This window comes from Ascidia mentula, chromosome 2 (genome assembly GCF_947561715.1).
Source record: "Ascidia mentula chromosome 2, kaAscMent1.1, whole genome shotgun sequence".
Lineage (NCBI taxonomy): Eukaryota > Metazoa > Chordata > Ascidiacea > Phlebobranchia > Ascidiidae > Ascidia > Ascidia mentula.
This window is the reverse complement of record NC_138567.1, coordinates 1,244,625-1,263,821: the sequence shown is the minus strand read 5'-3', so window position 1 is coordinate 1,263,821 and position 19,197 is coordinate 1,244,625. Positions and strand designations below refer to the sequence as shown.

Genomic DNA, 19,197 nt, shown 5'->3' with positions numbered 1-19,197 from the left:
AAGTAACGGCAGAGTCATGTGCGTTTGAAGTTTTGTCGACCAGCGTCTCTTTGGTCAGTTGAAACGTTAAAAGTACAGGCATCAGTAAAAAAAATGTTCAAGTTTATTTCGGCGATATACACAAATTAGTTTTCTGTGCAGTGACATATTTTTGTTTCATTTTGGAGTAACAAAAGTCTCAAATAAAATGCATAAGTTTTTTTTTGCAAAACCAAAGCCTAAAAAATCCCCATTAATAAAAAATTATCTGAAAACTGAAAATAGGTTTTGACCACCAGGTATCATAATGAATTATGAATCTGACGCTCTTCTGGTGGTGTATATTTGTTGTTCTCCACCAGAAGAGCGTCAGATTCATAATTCAAAAAATTATCTGTTGGTGCTCTTTAGCGCCACCAAAACATTTTCCGCGAGAATTTACACTTTGAAATGAACGTCAGGGTACGGATAAGCAAGATGTCGGGTTTATTTAAATCAAAAATCAATTTATATTTTATTTCAGATGAAAACATCGATTCAAATTCCCTGATAAAAATTTACGTGAATTTGTTGAAACACAAAAAATATCCTGAAGCAAATGAAACAAGAAACCAACTTTCAAGGTCACTTGAAGGTCTTGGGGCAACTGCAAAAGATTTGAAAACAACTGGAGATAAAAGGAGAGAAGAGGGAAAATGTTTGGAATCGATTTTATTTTACGAACTTGGAGGTGAATTTTATTCAAGGCATCACGATGACGTGAGAGGGGTGGAAGGTGTGAGGGATTGTGTTTGGGGTTTGTTTCTGACATGCAAAGATTTGATGAAAACATCGGATTTTGTTCAACAACTTCAAAACAAACAAAAAATTCGTGATCATGTGATCCCACTGATGGAAACGATGAGACTCAAAATACAAAATATTAAAAACGTGGAAGAAGACTTTAGGTGCGTAAGTGAAGCGTGGAGTTTGCACAGGATTGAATTCAGTCAACATTTAATCGGAGATTATTCGTCGAGGGAATCAACAATTAAACTTGGACTTGAAATGATGAGGAAACAGTTTGGTGAAAACTCAGCAAAGCATCGAGTGTTCGGACGTTTGTTAAACAACCTTGGTGTTGTTTGCGAGAAAACAAATCGACTGAATGAGAGCGTGGATTTTTATCAAAAAGCAATCCAAGCTTACAGAACGGCTACAGACATAACTGAAGAGAGAAGGGAGGAGAAGATTGAAAGAATTAAAACCTATTTGCGAAATGTTACAGAAAAGTTACAACAGTAGGCATTATGACATCACAACTGCATAACAATTGTAGTTTCTGGATTGGTCAATAAGCATGAAAGCTGCAGTAATAATTATGTGTAAATGTTTTTCTAAAAAATGTACGGTGGAAACTTTGGATTAAAATGCATTGGGAGTAAAATCAAACGCCATGTCATGTAGAAAAATGTTGCTTTATGTAAATAATTATGGTTGTTGTTTTTTACCATGTCAATATTTAATTGTGAATGCAATAAAAGTAGATTTCAGACAAGTTTTATGGTGAAGAACAAGGTTGTTGAGGACAAAAAAGTAATTTTGAAGCCATTTGTACTAAAAGTTGTGCAGAAAGCAGTTGCTCTATAATCAGTTTGAGAGTGGATACGGTAAAAAAGTATTAGAACGGTGTCGTGGAAAGGTAATAAATGTGTAAGATCTGTGTTGTTTTTAGGTTAAAATTTATTACCAGTGTTTTTTGCTGGACAAAGTTAAATGCTTTAAAAAACTTAGGGCAACAACTGTTTAGTTGTGAAAGCTTCACCAGTTTTAATACAAACAAAATTGAATTCTGGCACTACTGGCACATAAACATAAGGGTAAATTTGCTTTGCAGGTAATTTACACACATAACCACGATATACATACAGATGTTTTGTTAACAGACCAAGGTTTAGTAATTTTATAGATCACATAATTTAAAGCATTGCACCCATAATGTTATCCAGTAAAGTTCAAAATGCTAATTAAAGTCAATTTGCATGTGGATGAAACCGACAGATTAACGAAAACTTTGTAACAATATCAGTTTTTCCATTTGATTTCCTGAAAAACAATAAAATACTTAACAGTAATAAAAATATTTAAAAAAACTTGACTGGTGTTGTTTGTGAATTAGTGTAGTCTTGGGGTTACCATATTTTATTTGTCAATTAAAAATTGTTTGACAGCAATTTGGTATTGATTAAACTAGGGAATCTTACGTTAATTTACAGGCTATTATGGGTCTTGTCTTTAAATTCTGGACATTTAGGCACTTTTTGTCATTTTCCACAATCACTAATTTGAACAACGAAACTTAGGACATCTGGTTGCCTGGCAACCCTATGTTATGGGAACTCACCTGTGATCTTAACTGATTTGGCAAACACTGCCTCATATGTTGGTTAGCTTGCGGAATTTTATCAAGATACAACATCAACTGCTGTCGATCACGTTGATAAACAAGAGTCTGTACAAAAAACTCAAATTTATAATTTACCTCAATTCAAATCCAATGTAGTGTGACAGTTGTAAAAATACATAATATGTAATAATATATATTTTTAGATAAATGGTTTACAGTCCGTCACAAGCAGCTTAGGCTCAATGCAGTGACACTAAAACCTAATGACCGATATGTTAGCTGATAAAGCCTTACATCAATTACAACTTTTGTAGCATTTCAGTTTCATCGACATTTCCAATCTTTTATCGGATGTTTCAATTTCAGCACAATATTTTGCAAGAGCCTTTAAACAAAACATAGAAGAATTTGAGGAGGTAGAAAAATACAATGTAAAAAACACAACACACATCATCTGGAGCATGATTTTTACTCAGAACGTCGACCACTCGATCAAAACCAACAAACAGCTTGCAGTCTTGCACTCCGAAACAATGAACGTGGAACTGTCAACAAAGTTTCTATATCATGCCATCTGCAAAGTTGTAATTAGTTTAAAAAAAACATTTCAAAAGTGTGTGTAACAGAAATACTTTGCCTTCTCATTCTGCACAAAGCTGCAATTGTCGTAAACATAAACTGCCTTTCACTGATTTTATGTTGATTGCGAATTGAAGTGGGACTACTTAAAAGACCCTGAAAAATTAAAATAATTTCTGGGTTTTTGTGCAGAGGTATAAATATACATCAAACAACAGATAATAATAAGATAAACATCACATTAAACTTGTCCAAGCATTTTAAATTATTTTTACATTTACCTCTGCCTCTCCCCAATGATAATAACAACAAATAAAACAAAGTGTCCACCACTGGTTTGTGGATAATTGCTTCTTTACGAGGGTGACTTTTGTACACCATGACTTGACCAGTTTTCTCAGCAGCACTGTCAGCATCCTCCACAGCTGATTGTCCTTCCATCATCGCGATTTGTTCAAATATTGCACTGGTTTCATTCGCAAGACGAATGTCAGCATCAAAATAATATCTGAAAAAAGGAGTTTGTTCGTAGCTTTCAAGTGATAACTGTGGGTTAAAGATGAGATTTTTGAAAACCCAATGAACAATTTATGCATTATTTGAGTCAGTTAAGTAACAGCAGTTGGAAAAATTATTGATGAAAAATTCTTGCAAACTTTACAGGCCAATGGTTTAAGTGAGTATAAAGATAGAGTGTCAACGCAGTAATGCATGTGCATGCAATAATTGGCAGGAGTGTTTACACTATAGTTTTCAAACTAACCTATTTTGTAATCGAAAAGCAAAATTATTTGCACTAAAATGACATAGATTTTACTGCAATCTGAACATCATTCATGAGTGACACTCATTTATACCAACCCCTGGCAAGATATTTGAAAGAACAAGTCTGTCAGATTCCATCTTTGGATGAGAGTTTACCAATATCTGGGTTATGTTATGGGCACATTTATTGTAACTTTCTGTTCACAAGGAACTCACTTAATACAGTCTTTCAACCCCGATGCTCAAATTTCAGGAGTGGTTGTGGCGGTCAATGCAAGACATTGCTTATATTTCAACATTGCAGCTTCTTCAGTTTATTCCACAAAACTAATTTTTCAATTGCAAGATTGTGCTTCTGTGCTTGATCAACCGAAAATTGTTGTTTATGCATCGCTGATTGGTTTGTTACGTCACTTTCAAAAGGGTGTTTCTAAAATGCACAATTATTAAAAAGAATAGTGCATGTGGAGGGTATTTCCCAATTTGATACTTCCTTTAATAGAAATCAAACATGTCACATAAAGGATAATCGTATTAACATATTTCTGTTAACGACAGGAGGTTTTAGTATTCTATGGTTACACGCATTAAACACTCTGACCACGCTGAACAATTAAAGAATGTAGAAATGAGCATAAAAGCCTAACTGACGATGAACGCACTTTGCTTCCAAATGATCATACTATATTTCCAGAATTTAGTAAAATGTTTTGACATCTGTCTTAAAGTGAGACAAACATTTATTGACAATTATATTTAGTGTAGTGCAGCACTACAAACTGCAAACAACACAAAAAAAACTTTAAACTGTGCGTATTGACTGAGGCCATTCATTTATATGCGGAAGAAGAACTCCTGCAGTATAAAGAGTTTGAAGATTCAGAGTCTGAATTAGGATAAGTTACTTCATCAAGGTGACGATAAAAGAAACCCTGACCTTGGGAACAGAGATTGGAAAAAGTTTTTAGAAAAAAATCCATCCGAAATAAATTTAATTTAATCAGAGCACGCTTACAGCACTCATTTGCATGTAAGTTTGCCGCTTGGTGTCGCACGAGAGTCAATTAATAAAGGCGAAGTCCTTTCATTGATTGGAAATTTAAAAGTAATCTTAGACTTTTGTCGCGACTCTCGTGTGACCTCAGGTAGCACCCAAACTAGTTTATGACGTCACTACATTCACGAGACTCACTTTGTGATTTCGTTTGTATAATTTGTGTTTGTACAGGGAAATATAATTCCTATCACACATAACTTTATGGATGCAAGTTGATACTAGTTTATTTAGGATGTGAAGATTGACGTATTTTTTAAAGCCCTCTGACTTGAATTAAAATGCCTCAGTTAAACAAAAATTGCAACCGGCGTAAATGCTACAGTCTCTGTCATTGGTTCGCAGGTGGATTTACGGTGAAAGTTTGTTCCTGGGTTGGGTTGGTGGAGCTCTATCTCTTGTATCAGGAGGAATCGCCATTTGTTCAACTTGTGGATCGAGATCGGATGAATATTCTGATGATTATAGATACGGTGAACCATCGTGCAAAGCTGCTGCTATTAACGAGTCTTACGTGTAAAAAATAAGGACTCGGTATATCATCAGACCCAAGTTCAATTTTGTTGAACACTTCATTATATTTTTGGTGCTGGTTATTGTTTATTACGATGACGATGAGGAATTTTGCCCAAATACCTTTCATGACTTTGTCGCCGAAAACAATATATAACTGTAACGCTATTGTGGTTGAGAATTTTCCAAACCTGGTTGGCAAATTTAAGAACTAACTTGTTGGCTTTGTAGGTGAAATATTACGTCGTAATTTACTCTGTGGTTTCTGCATCATAAAGCACCGCAGCCAAGGCAATTAGGTCTCCGCATTGGGGCGATGTCACGTGATTGCATATGTGCTCGTGCCTTTTCTGTATGTTGCTATGTATTTTATTTCACAATTTTGTCCAGTTTGATTTAACAGCAGCTGATAACATTTGCTTATTGGTAAAAACAAATCGAACTAGTAGAAAAGTGGTGACAAAATGCTCAAGTACTCTGTCAATTTAACTTTCCATTGTAATAAATCCTTCATGTTTATGAATGTTGCGAAATTCATTTGAAGGACATATTGGCACGTGATGTGGTTGTTAATTTTTGATTTGTCGAATCATTAACGTTTGGGTAAACATTTTTTATCTCGGTTTACCTTTAAACCAAGAGCGTTCGTGATAAGTGGATGATCCGAGCTGGAAAAAGTTGGTTGTTGATTAATTTGGTTAAGTGTGAGTATGGTACAAATATATCAGAGCGCTGATGAATATGTCTGCGTTGTGTGTTTTATACAATACACAGTGGCCATTTGTCTGCAGCCTACAAAAACCCTTATTATTCGCTCCATGCTTATATCATCCATTGGGTTACGCATTTACTTATCCTCTGCACGCCGGTATTTTGTATGTGGGCTTTCCTACGGTTTGATTCTTTAAGGGCTAGAAAGACAATAAACATGAACATCTTTGTCGTTTAAAATTTTAAAAACGACGTCATTTTTACTTGTTTTGTTTTTTATCGTTGGTAATATTATTTTTTAAATTTACGAAAGCGAAGTTAAGGTCCAACATGTCAAATAAAATATGAAGTCCAGATTGATGTATAAGCAGCAATACAATTCACGATATAAACTTATCTATTCATGGTATTGGGTTCAAAAAAAATGCTTGCAGTGCCCAAGAATATGACAAAGCAGCAAAAAGACGATTATGCGACTGAGTAAATATGACTACCAGATAATCGGAACGGCAAACAGTCGATAACAGCTAGATGCAAGTTTGGTTCATACAAGTTTTCGGGAGTTCGTTCAATGGTTACAGATTAAAAATCACTATTTAGAAATAAAAGAGTTGTTTCAAACACAAAATAGCTGCTATGTCTTCTTCGATGCAGGTATGTTACCTGTAGAATAGTGAAAGTTTTAGATTTTCGTAAACATATTTTCAATTATTTTGCTGTAGTACTTATCAATTAACGCTGGGGACATTCGATGTGATCTAGTGAAGTTTATTGCTGGAACTGGTGGATTTGGTGATGTCTTGGTTGGGTATCATATTCGTTTGAAACGATTTGTTGCAGTCAAAGTCATTAAAGCCGGCGGACCTCAAGACGAGGAGATGTTCAAACGAATGTAAGAGCAACTTATTTTAACCTGAGGTTGTGACTTTTAAAACAACTTTTATGCAGATTCTGGGAGGAAATGGAAAATTTGTACAAACTAGGAGATCATGACAACATAGTTCGTGTCTACGGTTGGACCAAATGGCCATTTGCCATCGGGATCGTCATGGAGTTCTGCGAATGTGGAAACTTGCTTCAGTTATTACGGAATCATTCAATTTCATTGGGATTTCCCTTACGTGTCCGGCTTTTACTCGATGCTGCAGAAGGTCTCAAAGCTTGCCACGGTTTACCTCTGAAGAGAATGGTTCACGGAGACGTCAAACCGGAAAATGAATTGATTACCAGGGCTATACGCCTCAAATTATGCGACTTTGGAAGTGCTGAACTCGCAACAACCACAGGCTCGATGACTGTGGACTCTTCGACAAGAAGCAAGAAGGGAAGACCCCAATACACACCGATGTACACGGCACCTGAAAAATTAAGAGATCTCGCCATGAAACCCACTAAAGAACTTGATGTTTACGCTTTCGGTGTGATGGTGTTTACCGTTGTCGTGCGTGCATTGCCATATCCGACCGGCAACCTAAAAGCTTTACTGGATTCCATCAAGGAAGGGACAAGACCAAACTGTTCCATAATAAATCAATTAAAGCCTCATCTCAATTACAGCGACAGAGCAATCGTTGAAAACCTCGTGACACTGATGAAGCAGTGTTGGGATCAAGATCCATCTAAACGACCAACGATGATCGAAATCTGTGAGAGATTGCAGCAACTTCTCGACCTGCAAAGCTCAGAAGTGATCGAGCAACAAGTGGAAGATGTTGTCAGACAGATGGACATCAAAGATCCCTTTCCTATCAACCTTGATCGATTGGTTCCACTTGATTGCTATTCTACACGAAACCAAAGATTTTCAGGTAGGTTTCGATAGTTTACAAATTGTCGCTTAAGATTGATGAACTCGTACTTTTAACTGTCAAAGCCACTTCAAGTCATGATTGCCAGTTGAGCGCATTTTTCACACAATTTGTCGTGTTGTCTTGGGTGTTCCTGCTTTTTTAAGGCCTTTAGCGTACGCATAGGATTCCCCAGTCGCTGCTTTGCTGAATCTAAAGTATGCTTGCGTGTTCTTGCTGTATAGGTTACTAAGTTCGACTCCGTGGCAGACTTGTTTTATTGTTTATTAAAACTATTAAAAGAACGTGCGAACGTTTACAGCGCGATGGCGAGAATAACAACAGGGCCGAGAGAGTTCGAGCGACTAAGAGAGTAGACTAGACTGGCTGTCGAAGGATTACGAAATGGGCGTTTCATAACAAAGTGTCAGAAAAATGTGTTGTCCAGCAGGATGCCAGAAAGCCTGTGCAAGCTCCGGCAGGAAAGCTTAACACCGTCTGTAGTCTTCGGTCCGTATGTGTTCCAAATGTGTAAAGAATTAAGTAGGGAAACATACGTGTTGCTACTGGCCCTTGCGCTATAGGGGTAGTTGGTAGTGCTTTAGAAATTCAAAACTTGATTATGGATTCATTAAATTTGTGCAAAGCGCAAATGCTGTTTCGTCCTGATTTGAAACACTATAAACTGAACATATATTACGTCATAATCGTATTGCAATGACGATTGTGATCAAATTAATGAATTTTTACCGATCTTGCTCAGAGTGAGATGAGTGCAGGCAACCGTAGACATGAAATGACCATCGGTGTAACTAATTATTTGTTAACTTGACTAACATTAGGCGCATTTGTACGCGTTGTATTGCTGAAATTTGCGCTTTTGTGTAAAAGATCTGGCAACAAAACTTTCGTTTGTCATCCCTGTTTCGTCGTTTGAAATTGATGTTTTTAGTCGATAAGTGAGAAGTAAGTCTTTGTGAAAGTTTTTGCCAGAAAAGTATAAAGTATCTGTCAGACATGTACATTCCTACATTTTATTTTTTACTTTTTTACACAGTTACCGTCGATACCCGTACATCGACACATGATGGCATCAGAGAAGATCTGTCATCCTCCCACAACCAACCACTTCCTGATGACGTCATTCAACGTCTATCAAGTACTGGGTTAGGTTCTGAAGGTCATCTTAGTAGCCAGGAGCAGCAACTTTTAGAAGGTAGACCTCCAACACAGTTGTTGTGTGAGTTTGTTAAACATGATTAATGTGAGACCAAAGTATCCATATCAGTGGAGGATATAAAAGAAAGGATTTCTTTAAATCATTGCATCTTAACTAGGGGTGCACATTAAGCTAGGAGGGAAATTCTCAAGATTCTCCCAAAAAGTAGTATTTTTCTTACACAAATGGGATTGGTGGGTGATATTTGTGGATAATGGAATGCCGTTTTTGGGTCCAAGTAGTGTACACAACACTGAACAAAATACAGCAAAAATCACCATACATGTAACACCTTTTTAAAGATAATGCAGTTTGTTTGTTGTTTCACCAATTGGCAAAGTTTATGTATACTTATTTTCCTTTACAACTCTGTAATAATGATCTGGGCCAGATATTGCACTGTGCAAAATCTGTACATTTTTTAACCTGCACCACTCTAAAGTAATAATGTTGTTCCTTTAACAACAATTTCAGGATGCAATAATTATAGCTGGTGAAAAATCTGGACCCTGAAAGGTAAATAAGTTTGTATTTTGGTCACAGATTCCAATCCAAACTCTGATGCAGGAAACCGATCCCAAGCACTTGGTGATGTCACCCTAACTCATTCATCCTCTGATTCCACTCAAGGTCAAGTTTTATCTAAGCAGAAAGCAGGTAATATTGGAAACTTGTATAGTTTTAAGTTTACATCAGATAAAGCATCTGATGGGACAGCACTGCAACCAAACTCGAGGGTCAAACAGTTAGTGAAGTTGTGGTCAGATACAACATGTCATAGTTTTGTATTGTTATGTTGAGGCTGTACAACAATTGAATGTTTTGCAAATGTCTGCTATGCAGGTAATGCCTATCCTCTGTCATAGATAGGCAGCACATAACAAAACAATCGGTGATGCAGTAAGGTCAAATTTTGGGTTGAATGAGCGTGGACGCGCATGCTGTTTACCTCTTTAATCAGCTGGTTATTTGGCGCTGGGTGTTGTCAAAATGTTGAAATAGCATCAAAATGTTTGAGGGGATGTAATCACAGAAGTAAACTTTAATTTGCCATTTTATGTTTTTGCACTGGGCCAGGTCCAAATTACATGCAGGATAGTTGCTTAAAGCATCCCTAGGGGGCATTTCGTCGCCTCGTGAGGCTGCAAAAATGTAGGCTGGTTTTGTGGAAAATAAATCACAAAAACCTCCAATCTGCAATTCAGTGTTGGCCCCAACCCTTCTCTATGCAATAACGAAAAACATCATAGTAAAGTTGCTTTGGCCCCCTTGGCCAGTCTGCAGGGTATGGCAGCTGCATGTGTGTGAGGTTTTTTTTCACCTTTTTGATGCCATTAAGCTTTCAACACCACGTTCCAGTTAAATATTGTTGTTTGATATTGACTCGAAATAAAAATTTCTCTCCAAATAATTGTTTGCCGTTTGAAATTAAACGACTTATACTGGCACAAACATCTTCCAACCACTTTTGCCACCAGCATGTACGGCAAAAAAAATTGGCAACTACATGTGAATAGGAAAATCGTCCAATCTTCTACAAAAGAAAACTAGTAAGATCGATGTGAATGTTGCAAGATTGGCGTAACTGATATGTTAGGCTTAATTAAGTTATTATAGTAATTCAATGTATGGACTTTTGTAGATAACAATAGCGTTGGTCTGTTCGTGGTACTGTATACCGGTAACTCATCATTTATACACGCCGCCCGTGTCGAACAGTGGCGTCGCGTGTCGAACACATAGAATGGTGAAAAAGGCATAAATCGACACCCTGCTCCTATCTATTATGGTTCAGTGCAAGGTCCATCTCTCCTTCACACAACAGCACCAAATTTGGTTGCTGAATAATTGCCTAAACAACCCCCCAGGGCTGTTTATGACCCCCTGTTGGTCACAAGATTTTCCAGGAGGCTTTACAAATCATTGCTGTGTGCTGTCCCATCCAGGTGCAATAATTTTTTTTTACTTTAAAGAATATTAGGTCCCTATATGGGTAAGAAGACCCAGCAATGATTATGGTAACCAGCTATGGAACAGTCATAAGTTGCATCATTGCTGAGGGCCTTGAAAACAGGATTTCTTTGATTTAATTGCCATATAAGTCCTTAAAACTGTCACCCTAATTTTTTTGACAATTTTGCATCTTCTGAGATAAAATTTAAGTTGCACATCGCAATGTGCTTTTTGTTTGTGATAGGTTGTAAACATGCTTCTATAGTATTGTTTTGAGGATTTGTTGCACAATGCGTAAACATATTTTCAAAATTGTTACAAAGTAACAAACATATGGCGTCAGTATTTAGAGGTTGCTACAGACCCCTGACAACACTTCACTAACCCCCAGGGGCCTGTGGACCCCTAGCTAAGGATCATTAGTATTGTTACAGCAGCAATGTAGTAAAGACATGGGCCAGATACTGTAAAGTGTAAAATCTTTCAATCTTTCAACTATTTTGATTACAGACTCCAATCCAAACTCTGATGCAGGAAACCGATCCCAAGCACTTGATGTTACTCCTACTCAAACAACTTCTGTATCCACCCAAGGTCAAGTGGTATCTGAACGTGAAGCAGGTAATATTGAAGAAATATATCTGGATAATTATATTTATGACGAGTTTTAATCATTTTTGATGTCACCTGATGCATTTTATTTTTTTGCAGAGCAAATTCAACATTTTGAGGAGCGTCCAACTACTTCTCATGAGGAAACATACAGTCGTCCACCAAGTGGAGAAACAGAAAGTGCAACGCAGGAAACAATGCAACAAACAGGTAACTTGATGTCGGTCATGTTTGCATCACAAGCACATCACTGTGTATTTTTGTTTGTTATCTAACAACTTTAAAACGACGTGCTTTTGTAATTTTGCTTTATTGTAAAAATATATTTGTAAGTTATTGTTTTTGTTAATACCAGAGGAAGTCGGAGGTATTTGCAGATTATGTGTTTGTTTGTCTTTCTGTCGAAGCTGTGACAGCAAATTTCATGACAGTTTGAACTAACAATTCCAAAACATTTTTGTTTCTAAAATAGAAAGCAGAAGAAGACCAGAGGAAGTTTTCTCATCATTATCACTGTCAGCCAACTCATCACCACAGCATGCACGAATCACACATACTGGTTATATTATACAGTTATTACTGTACTAGTTTGTAACATAGTAACTACCTGTTATTTGCTAAACTCCTCTTTTAAAACATGACAAACAATTTGGCACCAAAATTTAAAAACACACCAGAACTTCTAAGCCAAGCTCATATTTTTCTAACACATACTGGTATACTAACACATTTCATGCTTCATCAGTAAGGGTTTGGGCAATTGGACGATTTGACATGGAATGATCTGTGAACTTCTGCAATATAATATTGATATGCTTTAGTCATAAGTGCCGTAAGCATGTGGGTGTTTATTGGTAGAAGGGGCTGAAAGGTTACCCAGGGGTGCACACTCACTTTTTTAGTACAAAAGAATGGGAGCATAATCAATGTCCGAGCAGAAGAAAAATGGCATGCATTAAAATACCAATTTGTTATTTTTAATTATGTGTCATCAGAGTCTTATCTCCAATGTTTTATAAACATTAAAGCTCAATCTGTGGTAAACTGAATGAAGATTCAATAGCATGGGCTGGCCCTTGGATTAAAACATGCCTAAGGCCAACTCTACCTTTTTCAATATTGGTTAACCGCCATTTTTCAAACATTTATACAAACAAAACTATCCAAATTATTGGTTTAATAACTGCACTTATGTAGGTTTAGCAAGGTCCAAATCAGGCTTCTTGGACAAAGTATTTCCTTGGCTAAGAAAAAAAGATGCCACCAAATACCCAGGTACCATAATTATATAAATTACCCACATTTCTTGTTTATGACTGCAGACAATGTACAGATATAGTTGTATTGTACTAAATTGCTTTTTACCTTTTGGCTGTCGATTTGTACAACCATACATTAGTTATTACTACAAGATGGCTCTGATGGCAAAAATACTTGTAAGTATCAACTTTTAGGTTGCTCTGTTATACATCTTGTAGTATTAAAAAAAACTCCATGCTAATGCATTAATATAGACTGAAATACTTGGTGGTCCAAGTGTTAATTTCCTAAAATCTTGATGGAACTTGCAAGTATTTGCAACACACAATCAAATTCCATTGGTCAGAATCCTGCAGTAAAACATTGTTGTGATATTTCCGCCTAGCTCTGTAACACCGTTCACCACCTTGGCACTTTTTACTTATTAATCCATCAGAGAAAGGGCATTCCCCCTTTTAGGAAGCATAAATATTACACATATCAGAGCAGAAAAAATGGCAGAGTTAGTTGTAAACAAATTTATTAAAATAAGTGTCTTATCCCGAATCATTTTACAAACATTGAAGCACAATTTGTAGTAAACTCAATCAAGATTCAATAGCATAGACTGTCCCTTGGATTAAAACATGCCTGTAGGTATACTACTTTTTTAGCTCTTGTCCATGCCTTGCTGTTTTTTTTCAAATATGAAAGATTCTTTTTTAGTTTTTAAAATTTTGTGTCAATACTTATTGTTAAAATTGTTGCCAAAATTTTGTTTTTTAGACAAAAAAAGGAAAGTTATTCCGAGTACATCTGGTGACGTTGTTCAAGCTGAGATACAGAGATCAACAGTCAAAGACCTCCAATTAACCAGTATAGACCTTTGTTATAACTTGCATTTATAGAGTGTTGTTTCTACACACTTACACAAACACAATTAAGTGCACTGGAGCCAAGTACAACCAAGGCATAAACACCCTTGTTGATTTAAATGTAACCATTAAGAATTTCAGCAAATGTGTGTTGCAAATCATTTTTAATGTCACCTGATACATTTTATTTTATTGCAGAACAAATTCAAAGCACTGAGGAGCTTCCAACTACTTCTCATGACGAAACATACAGTCGTCCACCAAGTGGAGAAACAGAAAATGCAACACAGGAAACAATGCAACAAACAGGTAACGTGATCTGGGTTGCGTTATTTACTAAGCTAAACTTTTACATTCAGAAAGTTTATTGCTGACTTAATATTCATAAATAACGCATGTTTTCATGATTCGGAAAATAACTATAATGTTCTTTAAAACCTTTGCAAAACAGTGGAATAGTTTATTGTAAAGCAAAGTTTTATCCAACATCAAAAATAATTGAACGAACAATCGTGGTCACTAATCTGTAGGTGAACAACATAGGGTCATGGGCCAAAGGGATGTTAGTTGACAAAAAAAATCCAGTTGACAAAAGTTTGAACGCGGGTTACTCGGCCGCCTTACGAGGTAGCGACTTACTTTTTTCACACAAAAATAGATCACAGGCTGAACTTTAAAAATTACACTCATATTCGAATATGAATATGAAATGTTTGCTGTGTCATAACCATAAGTAAACATCGATTCCCGCTGAAATCCTTAAGGGCAGATATTCTTTGGCGTCCATACTATCTAAAAATATTACACTTGTTCGCGAGAAAAAACGCGCACCTTCTCAAATTTGAAGAATATTAACCATACCCCCTATATTTTCCAACGTTTTGCGCTCCCCGTGAAAGGTAACAGAAAAATTCCCAGTTAATAAAACTTTGGCCGCGTGAAACTCGCGATTCGCAACACAAACATCAGCATTATCCACGTTATCTTCAACTACTTCACCCTCGTCACTTACACAGGGGGAGATTTATGTCGACAAGACTACGCTCAACATTGGATTGATGTTCAAAGATTTCGTCAGTTATTACTTCACCATTAATATTGTTTTCGGTTTTACCATCAACATTACAGTCGCCAAACAAATCGAGACAACATTTTATTTGTCCTTCATGTTTTGCCCAGAAGTATTTTAGATTTCGAATTTTGTTATCCCGTTTTTTTAGACATGTCTTCGGCAAAAAAATGCTTTATCAATACATGCCATGAAGAGGGTGTGCGAGGGTCAAATGAAGTGTACGTGGATAATGCTGACACAAACATGTCTACTGTTAGGTTACCTCGAGCTTGTCCTTTTGCGCACTTCGAAAGTGGGGCGGGGTTTCTCCTTCGAAACTCTCGTACTCTCTCGATGGCGACACGACCTTTGGGTGCTTTCCCTCCTCGATCTCTCGCTAGACTTCTTGGATGTGGAGTCGGTGTTCTTGGAGGCTGTAATTGCCCTTCGTGCGCACTTCATCAATGGCGATGGCGAGCCGGTCTTCTTGGCGCTGGGACTCTTTTTCTTCTTCGTGCACTTCTTCAGCGGGGTGATGGTATTCTCGGCGTCATCAGGTGTTTGGATGGTCATCTCGGTATCCTCGGGAGTTGGGCTGGTCTGGAACTCCTCGCTGCTCGAGTACCCCGACCCCCTCCTCCTCTTGTTTCAACCATCCATCCGGACTCTGATGCTTCCGTTACTTTCCGTTGTGGTCTTGTGCGCAGTTTGGTGGACGACCGCAGGTCTTGTTGGTTGGAATCCAGTACTCCTCCTCCTCCCCATATTTGAGCGCCCTTTCCTGAACAACATCAAGAAATGTTGGTTTGATTTCACCGGTTCCGTCCGTTCAATGGATTTCTAGTGCAAAATATTGTTGTAAATTGAATAGTTTTCTTGGTAAAAACATTTGTACTCGCCGATAGTGGGCTCGGCTTCATCTTTGTTCCCGCATTTAAATTCGGGGAAATCCTGGATAGCCTTAATCGCCACCTTCCGAGATTGGACAGTCCTTTTCGCGTGTGTCAGCAGAAGCGGTAGAAAGTTCCTGTATTGCATGCCAGATGGTACCACCAGGCATGCTTCAAGCTGCAAAATCAATAGAAAAAGAATTAGATGGTTTTACCTCATAAGGCCATTGGCGCCAAGTTTTCATACTAACCGGGGGTACGGTCTTATCGTGACGTCATAACTAATGTTAACCGTAATTGGAGGGTTCCTAAATTTGGGCTAAAATTCCTTTGTATTCCTTCTGCAAAAATTTCTTTCAAAGTAATTAGGGGGTCGATCTCAAGAAAGCACGAACGTCCGTGTTTAAGTTAATGAAAACAGACACAAACATGAACTGTGGTTTGCGCAATTGCATTACATAATGGAAAACTCAAATGCGAGATTTTGCGGCGATGCATGCGTGCCGTACGTTTCTTTTACTTTGGACGAAAACATTTAAATAAATATGGTGCCATAATAGATTAATTGTGCGTTAATGTGCTCAAGAAAATATACAAAAAAAAATACATGATGTAGCCCGGTAAGCTCCTGCACATTTGCGCTATGTGTTTGAACACTAAAGTAATTTATGTTTGTTCCGCAGCGCAAAAAATGGTTTGCACTGAGAAAAGCGCATGCTATTGCAACTACAAGATCACTTTTGCCCCAGTCTCTTAAAGCTGAGCAAATAAAATGGCACTTGTTTCGTAACAATGCAACATGTTTGGTAACTATGGCGCAAATTTAAGCGCGACAATCTAATACACTTAACGAAAGAATTCTTACAATGCGAATCACTTTACCGACATTCGTACGAAGCGTGTCAAAGTGTCGCTGCGCAAGTTTGTGATTGTGACCAAACAATTTAAAATTTGCGGGGGGACATGGAAGCCCCGCCCACCCGGACTTGGCGCCACTGCATAAGGCGAAACGTATTTCCGAGCATTGCTGTCGGAAATATACAGCAACCGCTTCCGGCTACTTTTGACGGGACCCCGCCACATTGTCTGCTTCCCAGATACTCCAACGCCATACTTCTCCACTCTTGTAGGCTGCAAAATAAAGTAAACGAAATTAAATTTACATATATTAACAATAAACAATGATCGAAAAAGAGTTCTTACCTTCGGCTGGGTACAAACATTCAACTAGTTCTGAATAATCGGCTTCTACATAGCTTATTTCCTAACAATGTATGTCGTAGCTTCGTCAATTTATGCCGATCAGAAGACACGCCGCCCGATCTTGAGCCTGGCTGATTCCGATCACTCGGCTCGCCGATTTATCAGATTTTTCTTTGTAGAAAAGTTCAGCCCGTGATCTATTTTTGTGTGGAAAAAGGAGGTATCTTCCTCGTAAGGCGGCCTAGTAACCCGCGTTCAAACTTTTGTCATCTGGCGATTTTTTTTTGTCAACTAACATCCCTCTGGTGATTATGGTGATTAATTTTTTGTACCTAAAGGTAATGAGAACTGGGTGGTAATTAAGTCATTCTGATTCACTTGGTGAAAAATTCCAATTTTTTCACCACTGTTTTAAAAAGGCATCAGTTACAACCAAAGAGACGCCAGTCGACAAAACTTTAAACGCACATAACTCTGCCGTTACTCGTAAAGATATTTGTGTAAGCTTTGCAATAGTAGAAGAATTGTTTTCCCCGCGTACACTGTGCTAAAGTTACAAGTAAAATATTGATTTTTTTTGTACGGTCATAATAATTGTTTGGTCGTTAAAACATATAGCCCCCACAAAATCCGCACAAGTTTTGTATCGCTGTATGAGATTTTTAAGGGCTTTCCAACGGTGGTAGAGTTGCCTTTTCTGCCAACCTATGCAAAACAAGTTATAGCTGATTTATGGCAATGCACATTAATATCCGGTAATAGGAAATTTTTTTTATTTTTATAAATTTTGTGTCAATCTATGCATCTTGCAAAAAAATTATCGAAATCCCACAAGTAACGGCAGAGTTGTGTGCGTTTGAAGTTTTGTCGACCAGCGTCTCTTTGGTCAGTTAAAACGTTGAAAGTACAGGCATCAGTAAAAAAAATTGTCAAGTTTAATTCGGCAATATACACAAATTAGTTTTCTGTGCAGTGACATATTTTTGTTTCATTTTGGAGTAACAAATTTCACAAATAAAATGAATAATTTTTTTCTGTTTTTTTTTGCAAAACCAAAGCCTAAAAAATCCCCATTTATAAAAAATTATCTGTTGGTGCTCTTTAGCGCCACCAACACATTTTCCGCGAGAATTTACACTTTGAAATGAACGTCAGGGTACGGATAAGCAAGATGTCGGTTTATTTAAATCAAAAATCAATTTATATTTTATTTCAGATAAAAACATCGACCCAAATTCCCTGATAAAAGTTTACGTGAATTTGTTGAAAAACAAAAAATATTTTGAAGCAAATGAAACAAGAAACCAACTTTCAAGGTCACTTGAAGGTCTTGGGAAAACTGCAAAAGATTTGAAAACAATTGGAGATAAAAAGAGAAAAGAGGGAAAATGTTTGGAATCGATTTTATTTTACGACCTTGGAGGTGAATTTTATTCAAGGCATCATGATGACGTGAGAGGGGTGGAAGGTGTGAGGGATTGTGTTGAGGGTTTGAGTGAGACATGCAGAGATTTGATGAAAACATCAGACTCGAATCAAAAACTTAAAAACAAACGAATAATTCGTGATCACGTGATCCCACTGATGGAAATGATGAGACTCAAAATACAAAATATTAAAAACGTGGAAGAAGGAATAAAATGTTTAAGTGAAGTTTGTAGTTTGAACTGGATTGAAGTGAGTCAAGGTTTAATCGGAGATTATTCATCGAGGGAATCAACAATTAAACTTGGACTTAAAATGATGAGGAAACAGTTTGGTGAAAACTCAGCAAAGCATGTAGTGTTCGGAGTTTTGTTAAACAACCTTGGTGTTGTTTGCATGGAAACAAATCGACTGAATAAAAGCGTGGATTTTTATCAAAAATCAATACAAGCTTACAGAATGGCAACAGGCATAACTGAAGAGGAAAGAAAAGAGTTGATTGAAACAACTGAAGACAATTTGCAAATATTTGCAAAAAAGTTACAAAAGTAGGCATTATGACATCACAACTGCATAACAATCGAAAGTTGTGGCTTCTTGTTTGGTCAGTAAGCATAAAGTTGCAGTAATAATTATGAGTAAATGTTTTTCCATAAAATGTATTGTGGAAACTTTGGATTAAAATGTATTGGGAGTAAAATCAAACGCCATGTTATGTAGAAAATTGTTGCTTTTTGTAAATATTATGGTTGTTGTTTTTCACCATGTCAATGCAATAAAAGTAGATTTCAGACAAGTTTTATGGTGAAGAACAAGGTTGTTGAGGACAAAAAAGGGATTTTGAAGCCATTTGTATCAAAAGTTGTACAGAAAGCAGTTGCTCTAATCAGCCTGAGAGTGGATACAATGACTAAATGTTTAAGATCCATGAGATTTTTAGGTTCAAGTTAACAACT

General features: G+C 37.1%; 2 protein-coding genes across 7 annotated transcripts in view; one reads left to right on the top strand and one right to left on the bottom strand.

The window, feature by feature from the left end:
• LOC145889842 (uncharacterized) overlaps positions 1 to 19,197 on the top strand; it is a 137,927-nt gene that overhangs the window by 48,716 nt on the left and 70,014 nt on the right. For 2 of the 6 annotated variants that reach the window (XR_014399533.1, XR_014399532.1), the window contains exons 11-13: positions 13,584 to 13,673; positions 13,871 to 13,981; positions 18,033 to 19,181. Coding sequence is in view for 3 of the 6 variants with exons in the window: in XM_082980883.1 (XP_082837009.1) it covers positions 12,031 to 12,117; positions 12,756 to 12,833; positions 13,584 to 13,673 (255 nt within the window). In the remaining 3 variants the exon portion in view is untranslated. Of the gene's footprint in view, positions 1 to 12,030; positions 12,118 to 12,755; positions 12,834 to 13,583; positions 13,674 to 13,870; positions 13,982 to 18,032; positions 19,182 to 19,197 lie in introns of all 6 variants that reach the window. The other 4 variants (XM_082980880.1, XM_082980881.1, XR_014399534.1 and 1 more) reach the window with 3 other exon arrangements.
• LOC145889859 (spermatogenesis-defective protein 39 homolog) lies at positions 1,955 to 4,028 on the bottom strand. The gene is made up of 6 exons (XM_082980906.1): positions 3,926 to 4,028; positions 3,226 to 3,452; positions 2,815 to 3,100; positions 2,660 to 2,750; positions 2,363 to 2,470; positions 1,955 to 2,064 (listed from the first exon to the last, which is right to left on the bottom strand). The coding sequence occupies exons 2-3, from the start codon at positions 3,386 to 3,388 to the stop codon at positions 3,087 to 3,089; spliced, it is 177 nt and encodes a 58-aa protein (XP_082837032.1). The 5' UTR covers positions 3,389 to 3,452; positions 3,926 to 4,028; the 3' UTR covers positions 1,955 to 2,064; positions 2,363 to 2,470; positions 2,660 to 2,750; positions 2,815 to 3,086.

Coding starts and splice junctions, on each gene's coding strand:
- LOC145889859 (XM_082980906.1), bottom strand. CDS start 3,388: ATGATGGAAGGACAATCAGCTGTGGAGGATGCTGACAGTGCTGCTGAG.